Source organism: Danaus plexippus, chromosome 19 (genome assembly GCF_018135715.1).
Source record: "Danaus plexippus chromosome 19, MEX_DaPlex, whole genome shotgun sequence".
NCBI classification, from domain to species: Eukaryota; Metazoa; Arthropoda; class Insecta; order Lepidoptera; family Nymphalidae; genus Danaus; species Danaus plexippus.
The window spans coordinates 6794941-6814443 of NC_083549.1; the positions used below are offsets into that span (position 1 = coordinate 6794941).

General features: G+C 34.7%; 2 protein-coding genes across 3 annotated transcripts; both read left to right on the plus strand.

Moving 5' to 3' along the window:
* The first annotated feature begins 89 nt into the window (after positions 1-89).
* Positions 90-9667, plus strand: LOC116767920 (uncharacterized). The gene is made up of 7 exons (XM_032658461.2): positions 90-1685; positions 4495-4751; positions 6381-6491; positions 7059-7144; positions 7529-7649; positions 7765-7943; positions 8318-9667. The coding sequence occupies exons 1-7, from the start codon at positions 731-733 to the stop codon at positions 8529-8531; spliced, it is 1923 nt and encodes a 640-aa protein (XP_032514352.1). The 5' UTR covers positions 90-730; the 3' UTR covers positions 8532-9667.
* A 1897-nt stretch (positions 9668-11564) lies between these two features.
* On the plus strand, positions 11565-17226 carry LOC116767984 (A-kinase anchor protein 17A). 2 transcript variants are annotated; one of them, XM_061523530.1, is made up of 10 exons: positions 11568-11729; positions 11985-12799; positions 12878-13085; positions 13593-13737; positions 14446-14595; positions 15205-15273; positions 15727-15835; positions 16048-16287; positions 16714-16761; positions 16998-17226. In XM_061523530.1, exons 2-10 carry the CDS (start codon positions 12033-12035, stop codon positions 17209-17211), a joined length of 1950 nt encoding a protein of 649 aa, XP_061379514.1. In that variant the 5' UTR covers positions 11568-11729; positions 11985-12032; the 3' UTR covers positions 17212-17226. The 2 variants fall into 2 exon arrangements, with proteins under 2 accessions (XP_061379513.1, XP_061379514.1); XM_061523529.1 differs by having other exon boundaries at positions 11565-12799.
* Positions 17227-19503: the final 2277 nt, after the last annotated feature.

Consider the following 19503-nt stretch of genomic DNA (forward strand, 5'->3'; position numbering starts at 1 on the left):
GGAGTCGGTTTAAAAATAGTCTTATAGTTTGGGAACTAAAAATGAAAAGTCCTTGAGAACAAGCCTCACGGGGAGTGCGGTTACGTCACAGACTTGATTTTCGTAGGTATGTATATCGGTTCCACTGTCCTGATTGGCCAACAGAGCCTTGTTGGCCGCCATTTTGAACGAAGCTGAGTCACCAAAAGGTGAAAAATGTACATGAATTAATGCGCACTCCCCACGAGACTATACAACGGTATTGGGCATTTCCCTCGTGAACACAAAATTTTGGGTTTCATGTTCTTTCGTTCGTAGCGTGGAAACAAAATTTGATTACTACACGTTGAAATGTTATAGAGCGTTCGGAATATTTATTAAGTCATTTGAAATATGCCGGAGAACCAGTAAGGTTAAAAGTTTGATACGTCAAAACGGAAGTTTACATCCCGTTTAAAATCACACGGACCGACAAGTGGAGATTGAGTGATTAAATTAGTTTCTCAAATTGGTTCACATATATCAATAATATACGCTACTGATAACAATCGAATAACCTCTAATGTTGTGTGTACATCGCTAATCTGACTTTTAAGTGATTATTTCGTGTTGTGAATATCATGTTTACCAATTGTGTTCAGTGGTGTGCAGATCTTGAAAACACGATGTAGCCGAGTTATACAGTGTCATGTTAATATAAAACTCGAGTGTTTCGTGTGTGTTTGATTAAAAAGTATTTTCCCGCCTCAATATGACGGAAACAGTAAAGATAAAAACTGAACGGCCAGATGAAGCCGAGATCAGGGAACTGGCTGCTAAGATGGTGGAGGCCAATAAGGCGAAAGCTTTGGCCGCGTCCGTGGCGGCCGCGCGACCGCAACCCGGCGCGCTGCTGGGAGCTTCCGCACCGGCTGTAGGCGGTCAAATGGGTATCTTGAATTTTCTTACCAGAAAACCGGGAACGACGCAGCCGGCCGCAGAACAGCGGCCAGCGGCTGATGATAAGAAAACCCCGGCTCCAGACGAAGCCAGCTGGAAGGGTCACTTCGGTTGGGACATGCTCGGTAAATGTCACATTCCCTACATATACCGGTCGGGGGAGAAGTATGTGGCCGTTCGTATGGTAGAGATCAAACTCCTCAACAAATATCTTAATTACCTCCACGCAGACATATACTCGTGCACTTGTATAAGAAGTTACTACATCACAGATATAGAAGCGAGATTACTCAATGAGATCAACAATAGGCATTGTGACGGCCAGTTCGGTCGTGAGCCGTTCACCCAGAAGGATCTGGTGGTCCGGTTGTCAGATGCATATGAGTTCTATAACTTCCTTGACGTGTGTTACAACAAGCTTCTAAGAGGCACCACCAATAACAAGGATAAGTGCGGCTTCATTAGGATAAACAAGGAATCTGTTGTGCCTTACACAGTCAGGGATAGTCAGAAGTTTGTACCGTTATTCTATTTTGAAGGAGAGACTGACAATTTAAAGTTAAAGGCCGACCAGTTGAAAGGTTGGGACTTATCATACTTGAAGTTCTGTTGTAAAGTGCAAGGTATACGGAATGAACTGTTTGCGAGTGAGACATGTTCAGTGATCAGTTTGACGGACATCAAAAGTTACTTCCCCCCGGGCACCGAGTTTGAGGAGTACTGGCCTAACAAAGTCGTCGATTCACAGCTACTGATATCCGCTAAAGGTAATGCTATTCCACATATGCTATGTCTAATATATATCAGCATAAGAAAGAAGTTTTATTTCATTAAAATCATATAGGAATCCTATCATTGCTATAAATTAAAAATGTATCGATAGTTTATCTTCAACAAATAGTCTTATAGACAAGCTATAGGAATATTTGAGTGTGCATTGATTCACCAAACATATTATATTAAGTAACATTTGTTAATTTTTCAAAACTATATGTATAACCAAAAACTAATATATACAATAACATATATAAAGATATTACTCATAATATATGTTGCATAAAAAAGGAAAATATAATATTTTTGGTAATCCTCCGATAGAAGAAACATTGTTATGAATCCTCTCATAGCATAAGACAATTGTCTCATACACAGTATATGGAAGGACTTATTTATAAACATTTGTATGTACTAAGCAATATCAGAAGATTTTGATTATTTGTTTTGAAGCAATATGGATCAATAATAGTCATTAAGGTGATTAAAATATATTTAAATATATACAGAAATAAAAAAAATTACGAATAAAAATTTTTGTTAACAATTTTTAACCAAACGGCTAAGTTTAAATGAAAATCTTTATAGAATGTATATGTGAATTCTACACCTGTTTACATTATTAGGAATCATTTTTAATAATAAGATGTGAAAATGAAGTACATCTTAGTGAAAGAAAAAATGCATTCAACTTATAAGTACTTGCTTGCTTGAACTGAAAGTCTTAAAGCCAGTACACATTATATAATGTGTCAAAACAATTTAACTGTAGGAAACCTTTATTTTTTTATTCATAATCTGTATGTAACCCCATATTTATATACATATTCAAAACAAAAACAACAATATTCAGTTATAATTCAATAATATATAAATTTTCAAAGATAAATAATAAAGAGTGACATTACTTTTTGACTTTATGAGATGGATTAATGTAATGATTTAAATATTTAATGAGACAATACACGCCATATGGTTTCAAGGTTTTACCTGTGATTTTGTACCTTTGCTTTTTTATATACTTAATTTAAAAAAAAAATCCTCAAATGAAAAAGGTTTCATATGTAAATAGTATAATAACTTTTTTTTAATAATATATTTATAAGTTATTAGTAGCTTAAATCTTAAATCGAGAATGATTTTATTTTAATTCTTTCAACTTTATTAATGTGAAATTATATGTATACATAAAATTATAGAGGTCTGAAGTTCTTTGAATATGTCGAAAAAACTTTTGGATGGACACCATTAATTTATTTTATTTATATTTCTTAAAAAAAAAAAAATGGCGTTATCCTCATTTAGTATAAATTTATTAAAGGTTAAAAATATTTTTATAGTCACTACTAACATATCAACGAATGTTTTTCTGTAACTACGAAAACTTTGTTAATATAACATACAACGCGGTCAACGACGCGGGCATAGGCTAGTATTGAATACAAGTACGAAAGTTGTACTGCCTGGTTAATTCGAATCTAGCAGTATTTGCTATTATGGCAAAGTTTCATTGAATGAGTTGTTAATCTCATTATAAAATAGTTTTAAAATACTACAAATATGAGCAGCAACTTAATCAGAAGATTTAATAAGAAAAAATAATAATAAAATACGCGATAGTACATCCGAAAATATTAGTTTTATTAAAATTAATACTCGCGATAGTTATCAATTACTATGCTGTAGTATGTTATATTTATACAGCATAACATTTTATTAGTGAGTATTATCTGTGACATCTGTATGAGATAAATGTTTTACAACCTCCGTTTTACTCAAAGCTGTTTGGTATTGAGGTTAGACCTTCAACAAATCCTTGACACGAAAAGAATTTTTGCATTAACCGGCCGACTAGAAGTTGCCTTTTTAATATTAGCTATATATATATATATATATGTACATGTATATATATATATATATATATATACAATAGACATATATACATACATGTACATGTTTGTATATTCGAAACATTTAGACCTCACTACATATCCGTATACATTTAGATCTTTGTGTAATTATATCAATATTAAAATTTCACGAAGAATTTACGTATAACTGATGTTTGATGAAAAGCAATACAGTTCTATATAATTTTATGATTTTTATGTTAAAGTATATATTATGTATATATAGTCTATATGCGAAAAACCTTGTATGTATATATCTTTAATTTCAAAGCATTTTAAAAAAATCAATCTCAATAAAATGTATGCGGTGTTGCATTATTTGTTATTGGCAGATTTATTGTGACTTAATAGGTCAGAAAATTAGGTATTTACTTTGTATTTAATATTATTTAGTTTCGTCAATGAGTTTTAAATTCCGCATATACTTTCGCTGTACAAACCACCCAATACAAGAAGTTTGCAATGTTATAGTACAGACGGAGGTTTTACAGCTTTTTTCTCAATAAACCTATATTAGTAATATCATGTAAAAGAGGATTTATGAATGAAAAACTCTTGACTTCCGAAAGTCGTGAGATGAAGTTAAGTTTTCTTAACGCTAATAAAACACAGAACTATGCTTGCTAGAATTGTTAAGTTTATGTCAAAAGAGGCTAAACCTATTTGAGTGCAGTTTTTTTAAGTTATCATCAATGTGTATGTGTGACTTTCACATACAAATTCTTGTTTGTTTGATTTCAATCGTATTGTAAATAAAAAAGTTCTAGCAATATAAAATATCACGAAATGAGTTGTATCCTATACCAATGAGAATCGCAAGCATATTTTATTATGTATGTATATTTTTAACGTGTATGTAATGTCATCGTTTGTAATATCATAAATGTTCCAGGTTCCGTGTCTGGTGGCGGTCAGTGGACGCGAGCGCCCCCAGCGCCTCCTCCGGCTGTCGGCGTGGGTAGCAGCGTGTCCCTGACGAGTGTACCTCGGGGGCGGCGCCCTACCCAGCGTCACTCACCAGCCTCGGCAGCTATGCAGATGCCGCATGCTGGGCTCTCAGCGGCCGCTGTGCAAGCCCTCGCCAACGGTTGGAGTCTCCCTGGGTCTCTGACGCAGGCACAAACACAGCAAGTCCTGCGGCTAGCACAGGTGTGATATACATTAGACGTATTTCCAGTACCACCTACCACAAGAATCGTAATACAAGAAGCGTTATCTAGTTTCGTAGATTTTTTAATACAGAACAGAAAACGACTCAAACATGTGGTGATGGCACTGAGGTTTATAATGCCGGCTACACACGATACAGTATACTTGTAAGTCCAGACTTACACAAATACACATATTTCGGAGATGCCCACAAACGCTCAAGCATGCTTGTACAAATGTCACATCAGTGATACTTCATCAAGTGTGCGAGCAACATGCAGCGAGCTACTTATGATATGCATGATATATGGGAGGGGTGGGCTTTATTTGAGCGACAAAAAACTTTAAATTCAGAAGAGAAACCGAATTATATGGACTAAAAATGGTTAATTTGTTTTGTCTCTCTTGTGGTATTCTTTTCTCCTAATTCACCATAGATTTGGCTCATTCCTATGCATATTTATACATTCTTTTATAATAGTGCGAACTCTGTCTCGGCAGTCGTCCATTTTGGCGCGAAAATGACGTATGTGTAGGTGGCTAAAACATATTGAATCTTGTGGGAAATGCAAACTACTACCACACACGTTCATGTAAACTTGAGCAAACGCAATTGCACAATTTGGGAATTTAAATTTGGAACTTTTTCAAGATATTGTGCATGTCGGAAATTTGCGCAGTTTTTTCCAATACACATTACAGTCTACTTGGGCAAGTCAGGACTTGCGCGAGGATCCTGTAACATGTGTGGCTGGCATAGACTATATATTTTACAATGGCTATAATAAGGATTTTTGCTTTTCTTGTGTCAAAAAAAGCTGTAATCCTATATTCTAATTCTGTCGATAATCTTATTGGGGACGATAACGTTGATGTAAAATTTAGACCACAATAGCGATTGTTTGTAATAGTAACAACGGTAACACTGGCAAGGTCACGTTCGTTTCTTCCAACGTTGCGAAATATTCAGTGGCCGTTCAAGGCTTAAAAATATGTTTATTTCTTAATATTTCCTTGAATTTCTAAAACAGATATCAATTATAACAGCAGAATTATAAAACAGTAGTGTTAGTTAACATAAATTCGCGTTCCATGTCATACGGGATTCTTTCTACTTATCTAACCGTTAACAATTTTTTTGACAAACATGCGCTTGTAATGCTATATATATTATACTAGTTGTGGTAGGCGAATTTGTCTGTGTAGGATTTGAAATTGGAATTAAACCGATAGATGCGGTAACCAACAGGCAGCGACATCTATAGTCTATGTCGTAAGGTTTAAATATACAGTATTAGCTGTTACACTGTGACCCCAAGAACTACACGATATTCGGGGTTAAAGTTTGATTTTTAAACTACATTTTTGTATAAATTCGTATGGTACCTAAGTTTTACGTGAAAAAAACAACAAACATCAATACATTCTCGCAAAATTGATGCTTTTATATTATTGTATTGGTCCAATTCGGTTAACAAAGATAAACATTTTGTATTTAAATAATTGTATAGGAATAATTTTCTACATTTCTTTTCTTTATATAAACTTCCATATTCACATAATTTTAAGTTAATCAACATGAGATTGTATTGTATTGGTCAAGTATAATATAAAGATGGTATCCCTCAGGCACAAGTTGCTGCGCAGGCGCAGGCAGCGGCGCGTTACAACAACGCTGCCATAGCAGCAGCGGCTGCGGCACTGCCGCAGCACAGGTCGCAACACGCCAGGAACGTGCAGGTAATAATTATTTACAATGCTTTACACATACAGACACTATACAGCCTTATAATAAATACGAGAGCAGAAGTATACTATATATAGTATATATTTTACTTAGTCCAAGTTGAAACAGGCACTATAGAGGAAGTGTTAACAGTATTCATATCTTCGCACATCACTCTGTTAATGCAGGTTAGTGAACGAGAAACGCGAAAAGTATCGTATGTGGTGTGACGATTCTGACTTGAACTAAGCATATATTTATATGTCAAGAGTAGTATTTTACTCCCAATTAGAATTATTTTCAGAAGAATATATGGACATGTTATATTTAAATAAATCATTGTTATTATACATAACTCCATTGTTAACATTTTTAAGTTATTTGATTCGAAGATTGTATGTGAACATAATTTTCTATTATATGTATATAAAACTTCGCCCTGTATAGTAATCGATTACTGACCAACCTCTTTCGTGACAATGGCTGAATATACTATGCACATAAAAATGTGATAAATATTCCCTTTCCTCCTATACTTGTATGAAAAATTACAACCTGTATATAAATATCCGTAATTCCAGTTTCCGAACAGTGCGATAACAATGGCGATGAGCCAACAGCCGCCGCCGCCGCTGGTGAGGAGCTCCGCCAACACCAACACTATGAAGTGAGCCAACAAACACTTAGTGAACACCTATATAATAACAAACACACATGTTTACACGTAGAATAATATACAGCATGTTCATTTTGGGATTATTATAGTTTCAATTTATTATTTACATGTGTATGAATATATAGATGTTCACAAAATGTAACTCCAATCGCCATTGTGACATTGCATAACGGAAACATATGATATAATTAGTGACATTTAAGTGACGGCCGTAAAAATATGTCAAATGATGATGAAGTACTGAGTTTTAGTACATAAAACGAGGATTGTCGGCTCCGATCCTCTTATATATATATATATATATAAATCTCTTTCTTTCTCTCTCTCATTCTCTACGTCTCGTGTAATGTGTATTAATAAAGCCCCTCTCCCCAGCGCCCCACCCCAAGTGACTGGTTCCATGAATGGTCACACTACCTCTCACTCAGTGGACACTCGCAAACGACTCACGCCCATACCCGAGATCAGTATAAGTGGAAACCATACGCCGTATAAGGTAGCAACATTGTTATATGTATTATATTTTTTTAGCACCTATCAGTCTTAGCAATAATATCCTTAAATGAAAAAACGCTAATTATGATTACTCATATATGAATATTTGTTACCAGGTCCAAAAAGCATTGGTAGAGAACACAATGGTTCCGTGTATCAATGCTAAACCCTACCAGTACACTGACCTCCTGATGACCCTGCCTGACCTCGCGAGCCATTTCTTTCCACGGGTGTCTCTCACAAACTGCAGGGCCATGTTGGATGCATTGGAACTGACGCTTTATAGACCTAATTCGTAAGTAAAGAAAATATAACTATATTTCCTTTTTAAACTTGAGTTCAGTAATACGAAATAAAATGACTTTGAAGGACATTTCTTTGTTATAGATTAGAAATAGAATGCCTATTAAAACCTTTTTATTTTGAAGTTTAAAATGTTTGGATATGGAGAGATTTTTCTAAATTTAAACTATTTTGGATGTCTGTGTTTATGATCAATATTTAAGACTCATTTTGAATGGTCAATTTGTTTGTATAAATACACTGATATATAAGCATAATGACTGAGTCGTAATAGTAAGTTAATCTAATTATTAAGAGTAGCAGCCATGTTTTTTGTATTTGCTTGTTTTTGATATTATATAATTAAAAATATATATAAAATTACAGCACTCAACTACAAGTACTACGCAACTCTGGCAAGTGTAAAACTGCTGCTGCCGGCGAGAACAGCATGGCGTTGGTTCAGATCCGTGACGTCATGCAGCACATGCCGCAGATAAAGTACATGCTGCGGTCAGGACTGGCCAATGATGAGCCGCTGCAACCACCTAGGCCGGCCCACGCTCAGCCCAGCCACGCTAAGAGGGCACGGGCCAACTAACACTGGACAGTGGGCTGGCTCTAGCCCCAATGGAACTGAATATGGTCATTGCTGTAATGATAGTGTGTAGCAACAAAGAAACTCAGTGTATATTAATATGGAAATTTATGGACTTTAAAGTGAGTGTTGTTCTACAAGGAAATGCAGTTAAAATCTAAACATCAGTGAGTCAAAGTGGGTTACGGGTCAGAATTGGCGACAAGTGTAAGGACTATTAAGTTTGATTGTTGATATATGATAGGCATAATAATGCTGTTCTGAAGTGAATTAGCAATAATTCAGTTTCGTTAAAATGTTTACATGAAGTGGCTTGATGTTTAAAAAATTAAATTTTTCCAAAGTCAAAGCATTGTAAGCCTAGACATAGTTTGACTGTTAAAATTATTTCACTATGTAGGGATTGTAGGGAAACTTAGTGAACAAAATTATTATTCAAAATTAAAACTACATTTATTTTTAATTTATATTGAAAAAAATTGTCCCCTCTAAAACTTTGCATCACAGTAATCTAATCGGACTTGGTTATTCAGATACTTGTGCATTAAATAATATATTATTTAATTTCTGTGCAGAAAATTGTCACAGTATGACTGAAATATACATGTATCCTGTGCAGTGTCCAATATTGATGGGGCTTCCGTCTATACACTATGGTTCAGTACCGTGGTTGTACGGAGATACAACCTGAATTAATACACTTATAGTTTTTAGGTATCAAAATATAAGCTATGTCAATTTGTATGTGTTGTACAAAATTTAAGATACACGAAAATATCCCTGAGATCTAATCTAAATGATCTATATAAACTATTTAATAGAAGACTGAGAATTTTATTTGTGTAATTATTTCTTAGATCGAAAATGCTATTGATGTTGTTCAAATGTAGACTTTAGTTGAGTTATCCGATCTTCTTGTATGAATCAAATTATATGTACAATATGTAAATAAGTATAGTACTGCATTAATGCAAAAATATATAGCTATACATATGAATGATTGTAAAATATGTTGTCACATGGCGTGGGCTAAAAGACATAAAACATAGGTAATTTAAATACGCTTAAATAAAAACATCACAATTATATATAAAATCCAGTATTAGATTTTTATAATATAAAGCTATCAGAATCACAAATTTTATTGAGCAATTTTTTTTTTGTTCCTTACCTATATATTACTTTAAAATACTTCAATGATCCAAATGATACAAGGAACTGCAAAATATATTATAATTTTGCTGTACCCTATCGTTATAGTTGAACCAAATTACTTATGAAATATCAACTGAATGTTAATTTTGAACCTTAATGTCTCAATGATTATATAATAATTGCCTAAACTCCCAGTTAAATCTGCTAGTTTTAGTTTAAACGATAACATCACAAGTTTAATGAAATGATAGAACTTTTGTTCCTACTTACTTTACTAGCTCCAGATGACTCTGGCTTGACACAAGGAAAAAAAAAACAAGGAAAAGGAAATTGATAATAAACTTACTGTTTTGAGTATTGTAAATAGTAAATTTCATATCGATTCAAAAAATATTGTGACATAAATAATGAAAGGTAATATTTTATAAGAAGCATTACTCGGAGCAAGTCCAACAATGTATTGTCTGTGAATTCAGATTTTTAATCTTCACAATTTTATTTATTTTGCTGTAACTTAGCTTCTAGCGTAGGACACTTCATTATATGAGGTGATGAAAAACTATGAGTAACATAATGCAGAGCTGTGTATATTGTATGCTAAATTATTTATGTATAGACTAAGATACAAAACTATTTGATATGTTATCACTATAAATTCGCAATAGCTCTCCAGATTGCAGTGTCTTTTGAGTCTTTGACTCTGTATTGCAAAATAAAAAATACTTTATAACAAAAAAAACATGTCTTTATTTCCTGTTAATATATTTTGTGCAGTATTTTCTAAGGTCAAGGACGGTATGGTTAAGACAAGATGAAAAGGGGGTGGTTTCCATTCATTACTTCTTGTGGGGAGGGGCTTAAGTTTTTTTTTCTAAACTCTTCCTTGGCAAAATGACGAAAATATTGTTCTCACAAAAAACTAATTCATTATTCACATATTCTTTAATAATAATCGCCTGATAGTCTTTAATAAAAAAAGCAAGGTTTTTTACAAATCCAATTCAAATAGAAGTTTTTAAGATTTACCCGTATCAGGCTGGGGGAGGGGCAAGCGATTTCAAGAAAATCTTAAGATATCTTACCAGTGAATTGGATCGAGAAATTAAAAATAAAATACCTCACTTAATGGACCACCTAATGTCATAATCATGACTTTAAATAATATGGTAATTTGGTCAAAAATTATAATAAAGTAAGGATGGCTGTGTATAATTACACGAACTTTCAAATTCAAACTTAATCACGATCACGCGAATTAATGACAGGTTTTGATAATGCTGTTTGTAGTCTATGGCACAACTAGTAATTAACAAATTTCTTAAGTTCTTCAAAATAGCAAATATCAAAGGGACTATCCGTCGTTTGTTGAAATTATTTTAAACGTTAATATTTAGTTTTATATTTACGGTGCTTATTTTTATTTCTTCTAAATATCTTTTTAGTAATAAAAAAGAGGGATTTAACTCATCGTAAAATCTAAAATATTTCCTTCTAATAATAAATAGGTATATTTAAATTATACATATATATAATTTTTAAGCATTAGTTTTTATTCACATAAGATATATTATACATTATATTGAATTTCCTACATTATTGTTGTTGTTTGTTTAAAATATGGCCTTCATCCGTGCAAAGACAGTATATTCTGCCACTTGCCAGTGTCGTGTAGAATGGAGGAGACACGAACCGAGATTAACTTTTGAATGAAACAAAATTTAACAGACCGGACTGAAGACACAATTAAGACCTTTGTTAATGGATCTAAGACAACACAGATTGAATTAGATGCAAATTTACTACATTGTAGTATATTGGATAAACAGAATAAATAATCTATGTTACTAGTAGTCAATGACATTTAACATGACCGATACATTTAGTGATCTGTCAATTTTATGTTGTGCACAGATGTGTCTTCAGTGCTATTTTAAATTAAATACTAGCTTTTAACTAAAACAAACCAATTTCATTTTCAATATTTAGTCTTCGAAATTTTCAATTTTTCACTCAACAGGATGGGAGCTGACTTAGGATTGCGCTTTGGTCATATTTTAATTTTATATCAAATTTAGATCATAATTTTTAAGCATCTTTCATGTCATTAATATACCATTTTTTTATATTGTACTATAGCTAGAGTAGAAGTAAAGTTATCCCTTTGTATATTTATTAAAGTATATTATAGTAGATTTAAAAATGAGTATTCAAGTATGTAGGGACACATCGGACGCTGTACCGCTATATCTACCTCAACGTCTGTATCTCAAGTCATTCGCCATGCTAAATATTTCTGTTCAGCTCCCAGCTCAGAAGGTACACGGAAAGTCATTGTCCAATTGGGAATTGATGGAAAAATTAAGAAAAATGATCCAACCTGATAGCTTTTCATTATTGAAAGTGACGAAGCATAGTTCTGAAGTGATAAGATTTGACGCTGAATTAGAGAATCGACAAAAGTTGGAGCGAGTGCTGTCTCGGTTAGAAGATAGAATAGTTCAATTAAATGATTATCCGGATCCTTTGAAAGTGAAAGTGTCTGAGGCGAAATCTAACTTCCCAAGTCGACATGACTGGGATTCATTCTTTCGTGATGCCAGCGATATGGACGAAATGAAGCCTGGTGAGCGACCTGACACTATACACATTAAGAACTTGCCTATAAGATGGTTTGTTCATGAACGAGATAGAGACGAAGATGCAGCTCCATCTGAGAGTTTATTCAAGAAAATATTCGAAAAATACGGTTCTATAAGACAAGTGGACGTTCCAGCAGCCGATCCATACAGAATGAAAATGAAATCTCAGATGAGAGGCACCACAACACCACCACAAGAAAGTGCTGCATACTTCGAGGGCTATGTACAATTTGTGGAGTACACAAGCTTCATTCGCTGTATGGACGCTCTGCGCGGGCGTAAGCTGTTGCGAAAAAATGAAGACATCTCCGAATGGTGTCACATTGTTGTTGATTTCGATAAAACAAAACACATGACGGATGCATCTGTTAAGAGACGAGCTATAGTCCGAGAGAGGCTGATAACGCAACAGAAAACAAAGGATCTTGAAGAAAAGCTTGAGAAAGAAAAACAAGCAAAGAGGGAAGCTAAGGAGAGGTTAGATATGTTTTATATGATATTTATATATAATTAATGTGAGTATTCTAAAAAGTAATAATAATTAATAATTTAAAGGCATAAATTGGAACATCTCGAACAAGAGAAGTTGGCTAAAATGAGGGAAAGAGAGGAACGTAGAAAAAAGAAACAGCTAGCAAAGTTGATGGAGAGAGATGATGTGGATCTGAACCGACGGATAGCTGAGGAAAAGAAGAAATTACTGAAAACACAGAAACGTCTACAGGCTGTACGTCTCATCGAAGAACTATTTCAAAGGCTCGAGGTTAATATTTAATATTACAAGAAGTTTTATATACTTTTAGAAATTCTTTGAAGATCAGCTTCAATAGTAACAAATGACATTGGCAGAATAAAAGAGACTATTTTTTAAATTATTATTAAAAATTAATGTCATAACTTGATTTAAATTAAAAACAATGTTTTGTATTCATACTTATTAAATAATTTACTGAACACACACAGTAAAAGCCTATTTAATCATTCTTAGAAATACAGATTATAAATTAAACTAAGGTGTATGCAAATCCGTTCCAATAATATTCTACGAATAGAGTGTTTCTATTTTGTTGTGTATTATATACTTGCTCGGTATAGTTAAACAATATGATGTCCAGTATAATGTGGCCTGTGGGTAGATACTAACTCTATTATACTAGGTTCCGTCATGCAATTTTGCTACTTAGCACACAAATATTAGGAATTTAACATAGCTTTATTGAACTCTAGAGACTTTTAAGACTGTTTGAAGTTAATAATAATCACGTTTCAGCTCCGTCCTGAACTACAGAGTCGCCAGCCGGAGCGTTACTACAAAGCCAGCGAGCGCTCCCGGCACCACGCTGTCACTACCATCAAGAGACTGTCCGAGAAAGCTGTGGATGAACAGCGGGAGAGATACCAACAGGCCTTGGATGGTCGGTACATCATTATAATTTTTTAGGTCATTAAATATGAATGTTGAAGGGATTTTTAAACCCCGACGCAAAAACGACTGGGTGTTATAAGTTTGACGTGTCTGTGTGTGTGTCTGTCTGAGGCAACGTAGCTCCCAAACGGATGATCCGATTTTAATGCGGTTTTTTTTTGTTTGAAAGGAACATCAGTCGAGAGTGTTCTCAGCTATGTTTGGTGGAAATCGGGTCAGGTCTTCAAGGTCATCAGGTCGCTTGTTAGGTCTGATAGGAATGTTACACGCACGCATGTTGCTTGCAAGCATATGTGGAATCGGACATTTGAAACACAAATTTTTTGTCATAATAATTGCGTACTTTTTTTGGGTCGCTGGTTCTATTAAATTTTTAATTTATCTTGTAATATGGACACATTTATAAGAATGACATCACTAATACAATGTTCGATACTAAGAATATACATGAATTAAAATACCGTGACATAAGTACATATATAGATAGTGTATATATATATATTTGATATGTTACGTTCTAAAACTATTATGGTGTTGTCAAAATATTATTTAAATTTAAATTTAATGTGTCATGCAAGACTATTAATGGATCTTAAAATATCTCACTGATTATTAAGACAGTATTCCTCTAGCAAATATATATGTTTACTTATATTTTTCATAATAATATTGTTAGCATTATGCCATCACATTCCAGGTCGTATTGTGATCCGTTCAGCTCTGGAAACTAAGAAACCCAAGAGAGATTCATCGATGAGCTCAATATCAGATGAGGAGCGGAGTCACGGTCACAAACGGGTCAAGGCTGAGATGCTGTCACCGGAGAGAGACATTTATGGGAAACCAGGTGAATAAGTATATTATATATATATATATGTATGTATGTTTGTGTGTCACTACACACATACAGATTGCGGTTATTTAATTTATATTTATATATGTTGATACTCTTGTCAAATTTTATGAATAAAAATCCTGAAAACTGTTTTTTTTAGTCAGAATAAATTCTCGGTACGTTTAGACCTCATATATATACATATGTACTCATATATATGTGAGAAAGTGTTTATTTTTTTACTATAACATATAAGGGGCCTGTCCATAAAGCACGTCACGAATTTTAGTACTTTGAAACCCTCCCTCTGTCCCTGTCACAGGTTGTCACATTTTTATACCCCCCCCCCTATGATGTGACGTCACACATGTATTTAAATTTATGTAATATGTACTTATATCTATTTAAAAAATACGTAAATTTTTAAAATTTTCAATTCACATTCAAATATTGCGTTTTAGAATTTTAAATATCAATGTGTGACGTCACAAAACTCTTAAACCCCCCCCCCCGTGCCCCTTGTCACACGATGTCACCCTGCGGTGATACCCTCCCTCCCCACGAACGTGTGACGTACTTTACGGATGGCCCCTAACACGTAGTATTTTCGTATATTTTCAGGAGTGTACGCGTACCCAAATCCATATTTCGGTTATCCGATGTCAGTGCCGCCGTACGCCTACCCTCAGAGTATGAGTATCTTAATTATTATATAATAAATTTTTGCTTTTAATGTTCATTCAAAGGAATCATAACTTGATTTGATTATTAATAAATACGGTTCCGACCCGAGAAAAAAAAAGTCTTTAAATGATAAATAAATTATCTATGAAATTAATTTAAAATAAAACTTATATATTTCGGGCTTACTACGCGTTTATAATTATTTTAACTACACCAACCGTTCTCGTCTCGTCTGTCCGTGATGACGCCTCACGGCTGCTGCAAAGTAACCGAAACGTTGGAAGTGTGTAGCTAAAAGCAATAAAAGACGCATAGTAATCCGAAAATATTAGTTTCATCCAATGAATACTCGCCAAAGTCTTAGTGCTCATTAATTTAAAATTTATTTTACTCTGTGAAGTAAATCTATTTTTTTTCTGTGGTACGTTCTGTTAACCACCCCTCCCCCTCTCCCCCCAGGCTCGTTGTACTGCGGGCTTCCCTACCGCCGGCGCGGCCGCGGGCGAGGCCGGGGACGCGGTCGGCTGCCGTTCTTCGACGGACCCGACGCTAACACACAGTACTATCAGTTAGTATTGAGACGGCTTAGTCTCGGCTTGGGACGTGATAAACAGTCCGAGGACATCAAAATATTGTTCAATATAATGATTAGTCCTAAATTATTCGTACACCGATCGTTCATACAGACAATCCTCAGAATTTGGCTCGCAGTGTATTTAATGTATAAAATATATATAAGCTTTTGGGTTTCGAAGATTGTAATGATAATAATTCCGACAGATACTTCAAGAAGCTGTCGGAGATCGAGAATCGCAACGAGCATGATAATCGGAACCGGTCCCGGTCCCGGTCTCGTTCCCGTTCCCGTTCTCGTTCTCCTCGTTCTCGTTCCCGGTCTCGCCGCCGTTCGTATTCCCGGTCCCGGTCCCGGTCCCGGCGCCGCTCGTACAGCCGGTCCCGGTCACGCAGCCGACGCCGATCCCGCAGCAGGAGTCGACGATCAAGATCTAGGAGCCGACGGTAATGTATTCGCTTGACTTTGGACCCTGGGCTATGTACAACATAAAGCGGGGGCTCCCAATCGTTTTTGTATACAGCAAGGGTTAGCTTAGGTTGTTTTAAATACGGCCTTCATCCGTGCAAACACGTGCACAGCATATTCTGCCATTGTCGACAGCAGGGGTTCCTAATGGTTTTAGTATAAAGCAGGTGTTCCCAATCTTTTTTGTATACAGCGTGGGTTCCAAATTATTTGTGTATACAGGTAAATATTTTTAATTGTTTGCCTATTGGTTTCGTAAGGGACAGTGGTTCCCTGTTGACGCTATTATGCCCTTTATCATGTAGGATTTAAGTCATAAACTCGAGTAATGATACTTATGCCGTCATTATCAGTAGATTTAATCTGTTTATACTATCTTAATTTATTAATAGCTGATTGTCCAGGTCTAGGAGTAGGAGCCGCCGTCAAGCTTCCAGCAATCGCAGGTCGAGGTAATGTAATAATTAGTTTGTTTAAAATTACATTATTTCTAAGTCTTTACCACAGTGCATGATTTAAAGAAATAACTTACTAATGTATAGAAATAACTTACTAATGTATAAGTGCTAATAAGGCATGTACCGGTTTTTTAATAAAAATATCTTCATCTAAGCTATATCCGCCAGTGAGAAGTAGTAAGAGCGGTGCGTAAGCGCGTACAACAATTTCCTAAACAATTTTTTCCCAGATCCCACAGTCGTTCGAGTTCGAAATCCAAAAGTCGTCGTTCCAAGTCGAAGAGTCGTCGTTCCAAGTCGAGAAGCCGCCGTTCCAAGTCACGATCCAAACGAACAGCGACCCCGAGGAACGGACCAGCTCCCGCAACACGACGGTCCAAGAGCTGGTCCTTACCGAGAGACGAGAGGAAGTCGTGGTCCAGAACACCCGAGAAATTATTGTAATAAATATATTTGTAATGAAGTCGTTTTATTTAAGTCTGTGGATGTTTGAATGTATGGTCCTGTATGAGATCTTTCAACGAATTTCCCATTAGCCGTGGAAATAGCAGACGGGCATAAATATTTATAAATACCCTTCATGTTTGTACATAGCGACATAATGTAAAGCTTGTTGGACAGAGTCGCTAACGGCTACTGTAATAATTGGCTGATGTAGAAAATTAATTTTATTTGTAGTGTGCAAGTAGGCGGAACTAGAAAAAAAAAGGAAAAATGTTGGCATCAAGTCAGTAAGGGGTTGGATATTACTTACTTTGTAACTTTTCATACAATAGCGACAGACTAATTGGTGTGATAGCAATATTTGGTGTTTAAATTGGTTTTATGTAAAATCCCAAAAGATTTCAATCCTCGTGACGAGGAACGATAGATGGATTTACTGGAACACAACAGGTGACCGGATTTTTGCCCGCCTTACGTGAATAAAACAGTAGTCGGAATGTCATCCGACGGATAGCTGATGTCCATAGGACATTGGATCGTTTCAAAGCCGACTCGCTAACGTCACAGCCCTATTGATATGAGCCCCCAAGATTAAGCTTTTCCGCTATGACGACGCAACAATGGCGATGTTACAATAGTCTCATCAAAATTCGTCAAATCATACTACGAGTCGATGCCTCCCCCACCATATCCTCTCGATTTGACGCCTTGCGAGTTCTCTGAAAAAATTACTCGCAGGCTGATATTTGGGGCGAATGATGCTATATCCGTTATGGAGGCCTGCTTTCGCAGACTTTCCGGAAGAATAGTTTTTAAAGGTTTTGAAGAAGTGGAATATAGTTGCGCCAAGAGGTTTCGTGGAAAACAAATCGTATTTTTTCCAAAATAATCGATTTCATTTGTTGGATATTTATATATGTAATATTTAGCGGACGAACCGCTTGATACGTAGCCAATATATATTGTAATGATGAGAGGCCTCCATTAAAAGAAAAATATCAAAAATGAAAAATTAATATATGAGTACAGCTTTTTTTTATCAATTACTCTATCTGTAACTACATAATTGAGACCCTCCACATGTTCGGCTGAAAATTCAGTTAATTTACCGAATGATCACTGAACATATAAATAGTGTAAATTTACATTGAAAGAATTTAGTCTGGCAATCATAGAAATGGAATATTTAATAACGAAACCAACAATTATGTAGGTATCGTCTTTGATTTATGTCATTTTATTTTTAATAAACAAACTCCTTCTAAAATCTTTTATTTAACTTGCAATGTAAGGCTAAATTGCAAGTTAAATAATAGTAGTAGGTATTTAAGTAAAGTAGGTATGTATGTACGTCCGTGTCGAATGTTTGAACTCAATTTTGAGGTAGATTTCTTCAACCGATTGAGCTGAAATTCTGCATACGCGTTTCGTTTGAATGACAGTGTCGATAGTGACGATATATTGTGACATCATTGTAATTCAATATGGCGGATCATCCATGAAGCGGAATAGATGTTTTCAATGCATTTCTACTTGGTATATGGGTCTCAAATGAGAGGATTTGTTCAGAATAACTCGAAAAAAATTTAAAGCAAAAGAACTTTTAAAAACGCTCTCATTTAAACACTTTTAAAAAAGAATATTTTTTTCCTTAATAATTACCTGGCAATTTATAACCTCATTATCTAGAATTTATGATAAGAAAAGATCGTCGCGAGGTTTAAGTACCTGTCAGTATTTAGTTGAATTAAAATCTGAAAATATAATAAACATAGCAGATCAATTTACTTAATTTGTACGAGTTTATTTACAAATCGATGTTACAGTACCAACATTCTAAATTGATGGTGTCAGAAATGTATAAAGACAGTCCGTTTTGTTCCCGAAATGATTAGCACATATAAAATTTAAAATTCCGTAAAATTTAAAACTCTAGTTATAACGTCATTCCAAGTACAAAAATAATCGAAATCTTGCAATAGAGTAAAATGCAGGTGCATGGCATTAAATTTACTTATAGTGTAAAAGTATAAACAAATACATTATCTTACTAATCATAATGTGAAATGTGTATTATATTAATAATTTTGGGGACTTAAAACTAATTACTGAGTAACTTCATTATACACTAATCTTTAATGAGATCTAAGATTTTCGCGAGTATACATTTAAACGAAATTAGTATTATTCGGATTTACTACGCGGATTTTATTATTTAAAAACTACATAATCCCGACGTTTCGGTTACTTTGCAGCAACCGTGATCACGGGCAGACGAGGTGTGAATTTTTC